Raw genomic sequence first — 15,064 nt, 5'->3', positions numbered from 1 at the left:
CTATGTTAAAAGAGACAGGGACGTTAGACAATGAACAACCTCAGGCATATGCTGCAAACATCTATGGCAATAATAGACCACCTCGGCAGCAATACAACCGTGATTTGTCCTCCAACAAGTACAACCCAGATTGGAAGGAATATCCCAGCCAGAAATGGGGAAATCAACAGCCTCAACACCAACAAGTCTATGTTCCACCTCAACAGAGGCAACAACCACAACCAGCGGCAACCTCTGGTGATTCAAACATGGAGGCAATGATGAAAATGATGGCTGACATGATGAAGGGACAAATCAATGAGTTGAAACAGACGATGGAAGCAACCAATCAAAACTTGCAGAACCAGATTGGACAATGGCAAATGAGTTAAATCAAATGAAGTCTCAACAAGGCTCGAGCAATTTGCCTGCACAAATTGTAATCAACCCACGAAATGTAAGTGCTATTACTTTAAGATCGGGTAAGCAAATACAAGGTCTTGGGGATGCCCAAGAAGATGAAGATAAGGACAATGAAGTTGTACCTAATGATGAAAGAGGAAGATCATATGAAGCAACACAAGCAACATCTGAGATGCCTGCACCCAGTGATAACTCCAGGTTGGTATCCCCTAATACTTCCTCTGAAAATCCTTCTCCTTATTCCCTTCCTCCTCCCTATCCAAACCGTTTGAAACCAAAAACTAAAAAGATGGAGGAATTAGACAAAGAAATCTTGAATACTTTCAAGAAAGTGGAGATAAACATCCCTTTGTTGGATGTTGTAAGACAAATTCCTAAATACGCCAAGTTTCTAAAAGAGTTATGTAAACATAAAAGGCGTATTATGGATAAAGAGGTAGTGAACATGGGAAGAAACGTCTCTAGCTTAATTAAGAAGCCTGCAGTCAGAATGCCGCAAAAGTGTAAGGATCCAAGTATGTTTTCTGTTCCCTGCATTATAGGAAGTACTAAGTTTGATAATGCTATGTTAGATTTAGGAGCTTCCATTAATGTAATGCCTTTATCTGTTTTTACTTCACTTCATCTTGGACCTCTTAAGTCTACTGGTGTGGTCATTCAATTGGCCAACCGTAGCACAGTTAACCCTGCAGGTTTGCTAGAAGATGTGTTTGTCCGTGTGGACAAGTTAATTTTTCCTACAGATTTCTACATCTTGGATATAAAGGATGATGAAGGAATGAGTTCAACCACAATCATCTTGGGAAGACCATTCATGATGACAGCACGTACCAAGATAGACGTGCATGCAGGATCCTTGACTATGGAGATAGGAGATGAGAAGGTGCAGTTCAACGTGCTAGAAGCCATGAAGCACCCAATTGAAGACCATTCTTTGTTTTGTATTGATTTATTGAGTAATGTAGTAAAAAATTATGCTTTTGGACTTTTGGACGCTTTATCTGGTTTTTCTTCTTCTTTGGATTTTTCTTTTTCGAATGTTTCAGGCTTAATTTTAGACGAAAGAGAAAATTGTAAAACAGGTGATGTTGAGGACGTGGTGTCACTATTTGATACCTCTGTGGCGTCCAAGTGTGATGCTGAGGTGGCTGAAATTACCTTAGGCAGTAAAATGTTGCCATCTGTGGAACAGCCACCCACTTTGGAGTTGAAACCTTTACCATCTCATTTGAAATATGTTTATCTTGAGAGGGATGGGAAACTCCCTGTTATTATATCTGCCTTGCTTACTGACGAGCAGGAACAAAAGCTATTGCAGGTTATCAAAGATCACAAGCGAGCAATAGGCTGGACTTTGGCAGATATTCCTGGTATTAGTCCTTCTTTCTGCATGCACAGAATACTCTTGGAGGAGGATGCCAAGCCAATGAGGCAACCTCAGAGGAGACTGAATCCTCAACTGATGGAGGTTGTGAAGAAAGAAGTCACCAAGTTGCTACAAGCAGATATTATATATCCTATTTCTGACAACACTTGGGTGAGTCCTGTACATGTGGTCCCCAAGAAATCTAGGATCACCGTGGTCAAGAATGAGAAGAACGAGTTGATTCCTACTCGTATTCAGAATAGCTGGAGGGTCTGTATTGATTATAGAAGACTAAACCAGGCAACCAGGAAGGACCACTTTCCTTTACCATTCATGGACCAGATGTTAGACCGATTGAAAGGTAAGTCTCATTACTGTTTTCTTGATGGATTGCACCCACACAATTCTATGACTCATACCAAAACCTCAATTACAATTATCCCTCATTACTCTAATATACTCATCCTCGCATACCCTATCCACCATCTATGTTATTTCATTCCATCAACTCCCATCCCTATGACTCCGAACTTCAACCAAATGCACTCATTTTTACACCAAGCTCCCACTGACCCTCAACACCCGCTCAATCACGAAAAGCACTCCCTCTACATTGTCACCAACGTCGCCTGGCGGCGCGAAGCTGGCCGCCAGGCGGTGCATCAGTTCTGGAACTTCCCAGATTCCTGCACTACACCAACCAGATTCCAAAATCTCGTCCACTTCTTGCAATTTCACAATCCGAACGTCCCTTAAATGACTTTACCTATTCCATAGGTTTTCCTTTCAGAATCTTCACACAATTGTACTTTATATTACCAGATTTCCCAATTTTTCCATCTTGGTACCTAGCTGCATTGTTTCATTACTTATACAGATTATTCAAACCGAAAATCAACAAATACCACTCCTATCATCTTATAACTACCTTTTCCCATCTTTCTCACCGATCAGAAATCTTCCAAAAAGCATAGAACCAGAAAATCGAGTCAACAGACTCGCGTCGCCTGGCGGAAATTTATTACCGCCAGGCAGCTCATAAAAATAACCCAGAATTCCCTCATTCATTTGTGTCGCCTGGCGGTACAGGGTTCCACCGCCTGGCGGTACAGGTATACGAATTTCACAATCAGAACAAAAAATCATACATTCATATCATCATACAATTCATGGGATTTAATAAGATTAACAAGGCAAACGGAGTCCAGCTCCCCTAACCTGGTTCTCCTTCGCTTAAGCTTGACAATTGTAAGGTTCCCCCTGTGATCACCCACCTTCCTTGCTTCCTCACTATTCAGCGACACAACCCTTCCCTCAAGTCTCACAACACTCAGATTTTCGTGCTCTTTCTGGTATGGTTCCCAACTTTTCAAACCTTAGCCCTTAACCTAGTTTTCCTTTTTAAAGTGTGCCTAAACTAAGTGTTTAATTACCCAAAACGAAAATGGCATTGAATAAGACATATTGTGCCATTCAACTCCCCCCTTACGGCTGCCTTTCCAGCCCCCTTTGGCTGCCCGCCTCCCTTGGGTTTCCTTTCCACCTTTCCATATTCAAGTCAAATCCAAAATGCCAAAAAAAATATAAAATTAATATAAGCTCTCCAAGGCTTGAACCCATAACCATGCAATCACCAAATCTATATCGGGTGTTCGTAGCATGCTTCGTAGCTGCATTTGGAGGATTGATATTTGGCTACGACCTTGGCATATCTGGTATACATTTTCATATATATATATATATATATATATATATATATATATATTTCGGAACATGTTTTTCTTACATCTTATCATTATAGTTTTGGTTACAAAAGAGATAAATATGTGTAGGTGGTGTGACTTCTATGGATCCGTTTCTGAAGAAATTCTTTCCTGAAGTGTATGCAAAGGAGAACAATATAAAGCCCTCTGATAACCAATACTGCAAATTCGATAGCCAAACATTAACGTTGTTTACATCATCTTTGTATTTGGCTGCACTTGTTGCCTCGGTGTTAGCATCCACTGTGACTCGACTCACCGGAAGGCGAGCTATCATGTTTTGTGGCGGTCTGCTCTTTCTTGCTGGTGCTCTATTGAATGGCTTCGCTCAACATGTTTGGATGCTCATTGTTGGTCGCATTCTACTTGGCTTCGGAATTGGATGCGCCAATCAGGTTATAAACATACATATTTGTTATATTCTCTTTGAAAAGAAAAACATTCCTTATATTTCGTATTATGGTACATAAAATGCTAACGCAATAAAGTTGTGTGGACAGTCTGTGCCAATCTATATGTCTGAGGTTGCTCCCTACAAGCGAGGAGCACTTAATATGATGTTCCAATTGGCAATCACTATTGGTATCTTTGTTGCCAATGTTCTTAACTACATTTTTGCCAAAATGGAGAATGGGGAAGGATGGCGGTATAGCTTGGGTTGTGCAATAGTTCCTGCTATCATGATCATGTTTGGTGCAATCATTCTTCCAGATTCACCGAGTTCCTTAATTGAACGTGGTCTTGATGAGAAGGCCAAGAAGGAACTTATCAAAATTCGAGGAACCACGGACATTGATCAAGAGTTTGAGGATCTTATGGCAGCGAGTGAATCCTCCAAAGCACTGAAACACCCTTGGGTCTCTTTGTTGAAGAGACAATATAGACCTCAACTCGCGTTTGCCATAGCCATTCCCTTCTTCCAACAACTCACTGGCATGAACGTGATAATGTTTTATGCTCCTATTTTGTTTAAAACCATTGGTTTTGGAGCCACTGCTTCTCTCATGTCGGCCATGATCATCGGCGCTTGCAACGCAATTGCCACTCTAGTCTCCATATTCACTGTTGACAAGTTCAGGAGACGTACCCTTTTCTTAGAAGGAGGGGCACAAATGCTTATCTGTCAGGTAACATTTTCTTTTTCCAACATAATCTTTGTGAAAATCTTCAAACTCTTTTTATTGATATATTATAATTAATATTGTATTTTTATTTGGTTTGGTGTAGATTCTGATAGCTATGGCGATTGGACTCAAATTTGGAATTGATGGAAACCCAGGAGTGTTGCCAAAGTGGTATGCTATCATGGTTGTGTGCGGCATATGTATCTACGTTGCAGGATTTGCATGGTCTTGGGGTCCTTTAGGGTGGTTGGTTCCGAGTGAAATTTTTCCGCTTGAGGTGCGATCAGCTGCACAAAGTGTTAATGTTTCTGTTAACATGATCTTTACCTTTGTCATTGCACAAATTTTCACCACAATGCTCTGTCACATGAAATTTGGACTCTTCATGTTCTTTGCATGCTTTGTCTTTGCGATGACAATATTCATCTTCAAACTTCTACCTGAGACTAAAGGGGTTCCCATCGAAGAAATGCACATTGTATGGCAGAGTCATCCCTACTGGAAAAAGTTTGTTACTCCAAACGCTTCTCCAGAATCCGTGTGTTAGAGGATGAACAATTGGTTATGGTTTTTTGTATTAAGACCATTGGTAGTAGATTTTTTATTTTTTTATTTTTGGTTTGATATTCTCAATTTCTTCCATGTAAGGGCTACCAATAATAGTACATTAATATTATTTTCTATGTTTAACATTTTATGAATAAGTTTTATATATTATGATTAGCACAACCATTATTATAATAATATTTTATTCTATAATATTTTCTTAATTATCAATAAAATTACAAATTATTTTCAAGTAATAAAAAATAAAATTTAAATGAAATGATACAACCATTGTAGTGTTTGTGTTTCAGTGAGTGTGTGTTGCTGTTAGAGTCATATTAGTGGTGTTTGTAGTTAAAAAGTTTTGTAGATTTTTAGCAAAACTTCAAACGGCCATAACTTTTGCTCTGGTTATCGAAACAGGACAAATTTTATATCAATTTGGGGTAGAATTTAATAACATTATTTTAGTCCAACATAAGATTTCAATTAGAAAATTTAAATTTTATCAAATTAAATAAAAAAATAACTTTTTGATTAGATTTTTATTTAATACTACTGTTTATCTTCTAGAATAATATAATTTAGTAATATTTTATTTACCTTTATTTTTATAACACAAGATTTCAATTAAAAAACTTTTAAATTTTATAAAATTAAATATAAAAAGATATTTTTCTTTAGTTTTCAATTTAAAATATTTTGAAAATATTTCAATATCTTTATTTTTTTTCTCATTTTTTTAATTTAATTCAATTAATATAATACTTTAATGTAATTTATTTATTTGGAAACTTCGTTTCATTAATCTTTTTCTTACCTTCTTCCTGTAGTAAAAGATTTCAACTAAAAAAATTTAAAATTTCATTAAATTAAATAAAAGGGCAACCTTTTATTTTTCTTAGTCAAAAATATTTATCTATTTATAAATATTTCTCAATTTTTTCAATACAAATATACTACAAGTTTTTTAATTAATTATATATTTTATTCTTTAGAAAACCATATTTTACTAATTTCTTATTAATTTTTTTTATATCACAATATTGGAATTAAAAAACTTTAAAATTTTATCAAATTAAATAAAAAAAAATTATTTGGTTTTGAATTTAAAATGTTTTGAAAATATTCATGCATTTTTTTAATTTATTTTGACATATTTTTAATATAATTTTATTATAAGATTTTTATTTAATTCTATTATCTTTATCTTTTAGAAAAGATTATTTGAATGATATTTTCCTTATCTTCTTCCTTGTAGTACAATATTTCAATTAGAAAACTTAAAATGTTATCAAATTAAATAAAAAATAATAATCTTTTCTATTTTTAATTTAAAATGCTTTTTAAATATGTATTTATGGTTGAATATTTCTCGATGTTTCGATATATTTATATTTTTTTATTTTTTAGACAATGATAATTTTACTAATATTTCATGATCTTATTTTTTTTATTATGTTAGATTTCAATTATGAAACTAAAAAAAATTATCAAAACAATTAAAAAAGATACTTTTTATTTATTTTGAATTTAAAATACTTTGAAAATGCTTATGTATTTTTTTATTTTTTTCTCATTTTTTAATATAATTCTATTATAAGATTTTTAATATTTCTCCCTTAAGATTTTTAGAAAACTTGATGTTATTAATATTTTTTCTTATCTTCTTTCTATATCACAAGATTTCAATTAAAACAATTTAAAATTTTATCCAATAAAATAAAAAAGTAACTTTTTTATTTTATTTTTTAGTTTAAAATATTGATCTATTTTTAAATATTTCTCATTTTTTAAATATAATTATACTATAAGATTTTTAGTTAATTCTATTTTTTTTAATTTTAGAAAATGATACTTTAGTAATATTTTATTAACTTTTTTTTTCTATGGCACAAGATTTCAATTGAAAATCATTTAAAACTTATCAAATTATGTTTTTAAGATAAAAGATTTTATTTTTCTTTCAAGATATAACAAGTTATTCTTTTAAAGATGTAAAAAGATAAAAGATATAACTAGAAGATAAAATTCAATCAATGCAATGCAATAACGTCACTCTATAAATTAAGGTAACATTGGAGCATTTATACATTGAAGTTTTTTTTTTCTCTTCTCAATTTTACTTGAGTTGAAGTTTTCAATTCTCGGTCATTCAAAATGCCGGGAGCTTTCATCTCAAGTGGCCCTTCAGAATCAAAGAACTATCCAGGAAAACTTACTGTTCGGGTGTTCGTAGCATGCTTCGTAGCTGCATTTGGAGGATTGATATTTGGCTACGACCTTGGCATATCTGGTATACATTTCATATATATATATATATATATATATATATATATATATATATATATATATATATTTCGGAACATGTTTTTCTTACATCTTATCATTATAGTTTTGGTTACAAAAGAGATAAATATGTGTAGGTGGTGTGACTTCTATGGATCCGTTTCTGAAGAAATTCTTTCCTGAAGTGTATGCAAAGGAGAACAATATAAAGCCCTCTGATAACCAATACTGCAAATTCGATAGCCAAACATTAACGTTGTTTACATCATCTTTGTATTTGGCTGCACTTGTTGCCTCGGTGTTAGCATCCACTGTGACTCAACTCACCGGAAGGCGAGCTATCATGTTTTGTGGCGGTATGCTCTTTCTTGCTGGTGCTCTATTGAATGGCTTCGCTCAACATGTTTGGATGCTCATTGTTGGTCGCATTCTACTTGGCTTCGAAATTGGATGCGCCAATCAGGTTATAAACATACATATTTGTTATATTCTCTTTGAAAAGAAAAACATTCCTTATATTTCGTATTATGGTACATAAAATGCTAACGCAATAAAGTTGTGTGGACAGTCTGTGCCAATCTATATGTCTGAGGTTGCTCCCTACAAGTACCGAGGAGCACTTAATATGATGTTCCAATTGGCAATCACTATTGGTATATTTGTTGCCAATGTTCTTAACTACATTTTTGCCAAAATGGAGAATGGGGAAGGATGGCGGTATAGCTTGGGTTGTGCAATAGTTCCTGCTATCATGATCATGTTTGGTGCAATCATTCTTCCAGATTCACCGAGTTCCTTAATTGAACGTGGTCTTGATGAGAAGGCCAAGAAGGAACTTATCAAAATTCGAGGAACCACGGACATTGATCAAGAGTTTGAGGATCTTATGGCAGCGAGTGAATCCTCCAAAGCAGTGAAACACCCTTGGGTCTCTTTGTTGAAGAGACAATATAGACCTCAACTCACGTTTGCCATAGCCATTCCCTTCTTCCAACAACTCACTGGCATGAACGTGATAATGTTTTATGCTCCTATTTTGTTTAAAACCATTGGTTTTGGAGCCACTGCTTCTCTCATGTCGGCCATGATCATCGGCGCTTGCAACGCAATTGCCACTCTAGTCTCCATATTCACTGTTGACAAGTTCAGGAGACGTACCCTTTTCTTAGAAGGAGGGGCACAAATGCTTATCTGTCAGGTAACATTTTCTTTTTCCGACATAATCTTTGTGAAAATCTTCAAACTCTTTTTATTGATATATTATAATTAATATTGTATTTTTATTTGGTTTGGTGTAGATTCTGATAGCTATGGCGATTGGACTCAAATTTGGAATTGATGGAAACCCAGGAGTGTTGCCAAAGTGGTATGCTATCATGGTTGTGTGCGGCATATGTATCTACGTTGCAGGATTTGCATGGTCTTGGGGTCCTTTAGGGTGGTTGGTTCCGAGTGAAATTTTTCCGCTTGAGGTGCGATCAGCTGCACAAAGTGTTAATGTTTCTGTTAACATGATCTTTACCTTTGTCATTGCACAAATTTTCACCACAATGCTCTGTCACATGAAATTTGGACTCTTCATGTTCTTTGCATGCTTTGTCTTTGCGATGACAATATTCATCTTCAAACTTCTACCTGAGACTAAAGGGGTTCCCATCGAAGAAATGCACATTGTATGGCAGAGTCATCCCTACTGGAAAAAGTTTGTTACTCCAAACGCTTCTCCAGAATCCGTGTGTTAGAGGATGAACAATTGGTTATGGTTTTTTGTATTAAGACCATTGGTAGTAGATTTTTTATTTTTTATTTTTGGTTTGATATTCTCAATTTCTTCCATGTAAGGGCTACCAATAATAGTACATTAATATTATTTTCTATGTTTAACATTTTATGAATAAGTTTTATATATTATGATTAGCACAACCATTATTATAATAATATTTTATTCTATAATATTTCTTAATTATCAATAAAATTACAAATTATTTTCAAGTAATAAAAAATAAAAATTTAAATGAAATGATACTACCATTGTAGTGTTTGTGTTTCAGTGAGTGTGTGTTGCTGTTAGAGTCATATAGTGGTGTTTGTAGTTAAAAAGTTTTGTAGATTTTTAGCAAAACTTCAAACGGCCATAACTTTTGCTCTGGTTATCGAAACAGGACAAATTTTATATCAATTTGGGGTAGAATTTAATAACATTATTTTAGTCCAACATAAGATTTCAATTAGAAAATTTAAATTTTATCAAATTAAATAAAAAATAACTTTTTGATTAGATTTTTATTTAATACTACTGTTTATCTTCTAGAATAATATAATTAGTAATATTTTATTTACCTTTATTTTTATAACACAAGATTTCAATTAAAAAACTTTTAAATTTTATAAAATTAAATATAAAAAGATATTTTTCTTTAGTTTTCAATTTAAAATATTTTGAAAATATTTCAATATCTTTATTTTTTTCTCATTTTTTAATTTAATTCAATTAATATAATACTTTAATGTAATTTATTTATTTGGAAACTTCGTTTCATTAATCTTTTTCTTACCTTCTTCCTGTAGTAAAAGATTTCAACTAAAAAAATTTAAAATTTCATTAAATTAAATAAAAGGGCAACCTTTTATTTTCTTAGTCAAAAATATTTATCTATTTATAAATATTTCTCAATTTTTTCAATACAAATATACTACAAGTTTTTAATTAATTATATATTTTATTCTTTAGAAAACCATATTTTACTAATTTCTTATTAATTTTTTTATATCACAATATTGGAATTAAAAAACTTTAAAATTTTATCAAATTAAATAAAAAAAAATTATTTGGTTTTGAATTTAAAATGTTTTGAAAATATTCATGCATTTTTTTAATTTATTTTGACATATTTTTAATATAATTTTATTATAAGATTTTATTTAATTCTATTATCTTTATCTTTTAGAAAAGATTATTTGAATGATATTTTCCTTATCTTCTTCCTTGTAGTACAATATTTCAATTAGAAAACTTAAAATGTTATCAAATTAAATAAAAATAATAATCTTTTCTATTTTTAATTTAAAATGCTTTTTAAATATGTATTTATGGTTGAATATTTCTCATATATTTATATTTTTTTATTTTTTAGACAATGATAATTTTACTAATATTTCATGATCTTATTTTTTTAATATGTTAGATTTCAATTATGAAACTAAAAAAAATTATCAAAACAATTAAAAAAGATACTTTTTATTTATTTTGAATTTAAAATACTTTGAAAATGCTTATGTATTTTTTATTTTTTTCTCATTTTTAATATAATTCTATTATAAGATTTTTAAATTTTCTATTTTTTTAATATTTCTCCCTTAAGATTTTAGAAAACTTGATGTTATTAATATTTTTCTTATCTTCTTTCTATATCACAAGATTTCAATTAAAACAATTTAAAATTTTATCCAATAAAATAAAAAAGTAACTTTTTTATTTATTTTTAGTTTAAAATATTGATCTATTTTTAAATATTTCTCATTTTTTAAATATAATTATACTATAAGATTTTTAGTTAATTCTATTTCTTTTAATTTTAGAAAATGATACTTTAGTAATATTTTATTAACTTTTTTTTTCTATGGCACAAGATTTCAATTGAAAATCATTTAAAACTTATCAAATTATGTTTTTAAGATAAAAGATTTTATTTTTCTTTCAAGATATAACAAGTTATTCTTTAAAGATGTAAAAGATAAAAGATATAACTAGAAGATAAAATTCAATCAATGCAATGCAATAACGTCACTCTATAAATTAAGGTAACATTGGAGCATTGATACATTGAAGTTTTTTTTTTCTCTTCTCAATTTACTTGAGTTGAAGTTTTCAATTCTCAGTCATTCAAAATGCCGGGAGCTTTCATCTCAAGTGGCCCTTTAGAATCAAAGAACTATCCAGGAAAACTTACTGTTCGGGTGTTCGTAGCATGCTTCGTAGCTGCATTTGGAGGATTGATATTTGGCTACGACCTTGGCATATCTGGTATACATTTTCATATATATATATATATATATATATATATATATATATATATATATATATATATATATTTCGGAACATGTTTTTCTTACATCTTATCATTATAGTTTTGGTTACAAAAGAGATAAATATGTGTAGGTGGTGTGACTTCTATGGATCCGTTCTGAAGAAATTCTTTCCTGAAGTGTATGCAAAGGAGAACAATATAAAGCCCTCTGATAACCAATACTGCAAATTCGATAGCCAAACATTAACGTTGTTTACATCATCTTTGTATTTGGCTGCACTTGTTGCCTCGGTGTTAGCATCCACTGTGACTCAACTCACCGGAAGGCGAGCTATCATGTTTTGTGGTGGTCTGCTCTTTCTTGCTGGTGCTCTATTGAATGGCTTCGCTCAACATGTTTGGATGCTCATTGTTGGTCGCATTCTACTTGGCTTCGAATTGGATGCGCCAATCAGGTTATAAACATACATATTGTTATATTCTCTTTGAAAAGAAAAACATTCCTTATATTTCGTATTATGGTACATAAAATGCTAACGCAATAAAGTTGTGTGGACAGTCTGTGCCAATCTATATGTCTGAGGTTGCTCCCTACAAGTACCGAGGAGCACTTATATGATGTTCCAATTGGCAATCACTATTGGTATATTGTTGCCAATGTTCTTAACTACATTTTTGCCAAAATGGAGAATGGGGAAGGATGGCGGTATAGCTTGGGTTGTGCAATAGTTCCTGCTATCATGATCATGTTTGGTGCAATCATTCTTCCAGATTCACCGAGTTCCTTAATTGAACGTGGTCTTGATGAGAAGGCCAAGAAGGAACTTATCAAAATTCGAGGAACCACGGACATTGATCAAGAGTTTGAGGATCTTATGGCAGCGAGTGAATCCTCCAAAGCAGTGAAACACCCTTGGGTCTCTTTGTTGAAGAGACAATATAGACCTCAACTCACGTTTGCCATAGCCATTCCCTTCTTCCAACAACTCACTGGCATGAACGTGATAATGTTTTATGCTCCTATTTTGTTTAAAACCATTGGTTTTGGAGCCACTGCTTCTCTCATGTCGGCCATGATCATCGGCGCTTGCAACGCAATTGCCACTCTAGTCTCCATATTCACTGTTGACAAGTTCAGGAGACGTACCCTTTTCTTAGAAGGAGGGGCACAAATGCTTATCTGTCAGGTAACATTTTCTTTTTCCGACATAATCTTTGTGAAAATCTTCAACTCTTTTTATTATATTATAATTAATATTGTATTTTTATTTGGTTTGGTGTAGATTCTGATAGCTATGGCGATTGGACTCAAATTTGGAATTGATGGAAACCCAGGAGTGTTGCCAAAGTGGTATGCTATCATGGTTGTGTGCGGCATATGTATCTACTTGCAGGATTTGCATGGTCTTGGGGTCCTTTAGGGGGTTGGTTCCGAGTGAAATTTTTCCGCTGAGGTGCGATCAGCTGCACAAAGTGTTAATGTTTTCTGTTAACATGATCTTTACCTTTGTCATTGCACAAATTTTCACCACAATGCTCTGTCACATGAAATTTGGACTCTTCATGTTCTTTGCATGCTTTGTCTTTGCGATGACAATATTCATCTTCAAACTTCTACCTGAGACTAAAGGGGTTCCCATCGAAGAAATGCACATGTATGGCAGAGTCATCCCTACTGGAAAAAGTTTGTTACTCCAAACGCTTCTCCAGAATCCGTGTGTTAGAGGATGAACAATGCGGGTAGGCCTTTTCAGAATCTCCAAACGAAGTCTTTTTCCTACTTAACTGATTTTTTGTTCGGATTTTCCTATTTTCAGTCAAACTTTGTGTGTTTTGTTCGTGTATTTAGGATTTGCAGTTGGGCTTCCTATTATGCCATTTTTACCCCTAGAAGGCGTGACGCCTGGCGATAAGGATTGTCCGACTAGGCGATACCTGCAGGAACAATGGCATCATAGGCGTTTTGCACCTAGTGGCACCTGTCACGCGCTAGGCGGTCTGGAAGCGTATTTCGCTTGGCGGCTCAAGAGCAGTGCCATGCGATAATGTAGAGGAAACACTTGTGATTTGTGTGCTTTGGTGTACAAGGCTTTGGTGATACCTTAAAGGTCGGCTTGTAGGATGTTCCTTGAGTTGTGGCTCAGAACGTATCCCTTCTGTTGTGGCTCGGGATAGGGGTTAAACACGTGGCATTCCTTGAGGTGTGGCTCAAGATGATGGATGAACACGAGGAACTCTTGAGTGGTGGCTTGGGTTGGCGAGTGCTGTCGGTGCGAGTGTGCAAGTTGTAGCTCATACAGATGGGTCCAGATAGATTGCTCTCCTCAACATTAAGTTGACGAATTTGGTAGTCTTAGGATTTTATGAACTAAGTTCATATTGGGAACTCCACCTGGCGTTACAAAGTATGTCTGTAGCAGGTTTCCCGCACATGTTCTACAAGTTGTAGCTTATAGGTGTAGCAACAAGACATCTTGAGGTAATCACCTACAAACGTAGAACATGGATGGCATAGTGATGGTCATGTTGTGTCGAATCAAAGGATACGAGTTCCATTGATGTGTGTGCATATATTTGAACTGTGTGTATGTATATGTTTTATGCTGTTAGCTCACCCTATCTGCTTGTGTTTGGCGATGATCGTGTATTGCGTTACACGTGAGCAGATGATGAAGGCATGACCACCTCCTTAGAAGCTCCATCAAGAAGGATCACTAGAAGCATGTCTAGAGGGGAGTCTTCTATTCCATCACCTTTATCTTTGTTTTGCATTACTTTAGTTTGAATTCCCTAAGTTGGTTTCTAGTTGATTTATTTTGGTTGACTTGTTGACTTTGATCCAAAGTTGACCTTTGACCAAGATTAGATTAACTTAAACCAACATGCTAATCCTTGTTTGTCTTGTTTTGTAGGTAATTAAGAGAAAGTAGAGCATGGCTAGGTGGCACTTGGTGATTGGAGCACTTGGATGAAGTGGAAGAGAGAGGAAAGCAAAAAGCATAAAGTAAAAGAAAAAGTAGACATGTACCTTGTCTCCTTTTGCCTTTGTGGTTTATGCCTTAGAAGGTCACTTGGTCTCCTTCCTCTTTTGGCCTAGAATCCTCATGGGAATGCCTCCACCAATCATCTTCCTTCACTTGGCCAAGACTCACTCTCACATTAAGTTTAGGGTTTGCTAGTTAATCCTTTTTCATGTTTTTGTATTTGCTAAAGGACCCCTATGAACTCCTATTTAAAGGGTGCTCCTTGTCTTGTAAAAGGGTTGAACATTTTGAAGTAAAAACACTCTTGTGTCTCAACCATTTGTGAGAGTTTCCTCCCTAGGGAGTGAATACTTTTAAGCCTTATCTTGCATAGCAAGTGGCGGCACACATCCACTCATCTTCAAGGTTGCCATGGCTTCTAGCCTAGCCTTGTAGTGGCGTGCTTCTCACATTTTTACCATTCCTTTTCTCTCCATTTTATGTTTTCTTCTTCCTTTAATTGTTCTGGGTTTTCTATGGTTTATGTGCTTTCCATTTCCTTTTTGTTTTGAATCAATCCATC

General features: G+C 33.8%; 2 protein-coding genes and 1 pseudogene across 2 annotated transcripts; all 3 read left to right on the top strand.

Annotated features, from left to right (window-relative positions):
• The first annotated feature begins 3,392 nt into the window (after window positions 1-3,392).
• Window positions 3,393-5,202, top strand: LOC114163508 (sugar transport protein 1-like). Its single transcript, XM_028047814.1, has 4 exons — window positions 3,393-3,483; window positions 3,601-3,926; window positions 4,032-4,658; window positions 4,759-5,202. The coding sequence occupies exons 1-4, from the start codon at window positions 3,393-3,395 to the stop codon at window positions 5,200-5,202; spliced, it is 1,488 nt and encodes a 495-aa protein (XP_027903615.1).
• Window positions 5,203-7,361: 2,159 nt separating this feature from the next.
• On the top strand, window positions 7,362-9,232 carry LOC114163507 (sugar transport protein 1-like). Its single transcript, XM_028047813.1, has 4 exons — window positions 7,362-7,497; window positions 7,628-7,953; window positions 8,059-8,688; window positions 8,789-9,232. Exons 1-4 carry the CDS (start codon window positions 7,362-7,364, stop codon window positions 9,230-9,232), a joined length of 1,536 nt encoding a protein of 511 aa, XP_027903614.1.
• A 2,146-nt stretch (window positions 9,233-11,378) lies between these two features.
• LOC114163506 lies at window positions 11,379-13,242 on the top strand (annotated as a pseudogene).
• Window positions 13,243-15,064: the final 1,822 nt, after the last annotated feature.

Source organism: Vigna unguiculata, chromosome 9 (genome assembly GCF_004118075.2).
Source record: "Vigna unguiculata cultivar IT97K-499-35 chromosome 9, ASM411807v1, whole genome shotgun sequence".
Classification (NCBI taxonomy): Eukaryota; Viridiplantae; Streptophyta; class Magnoliopsida; order Fabales; family Fabaceae; genus Vigna; species Vigna unguiculata.
This window is presented reverse-complemented; position numbering and strand designations above follow the sequence as displayed.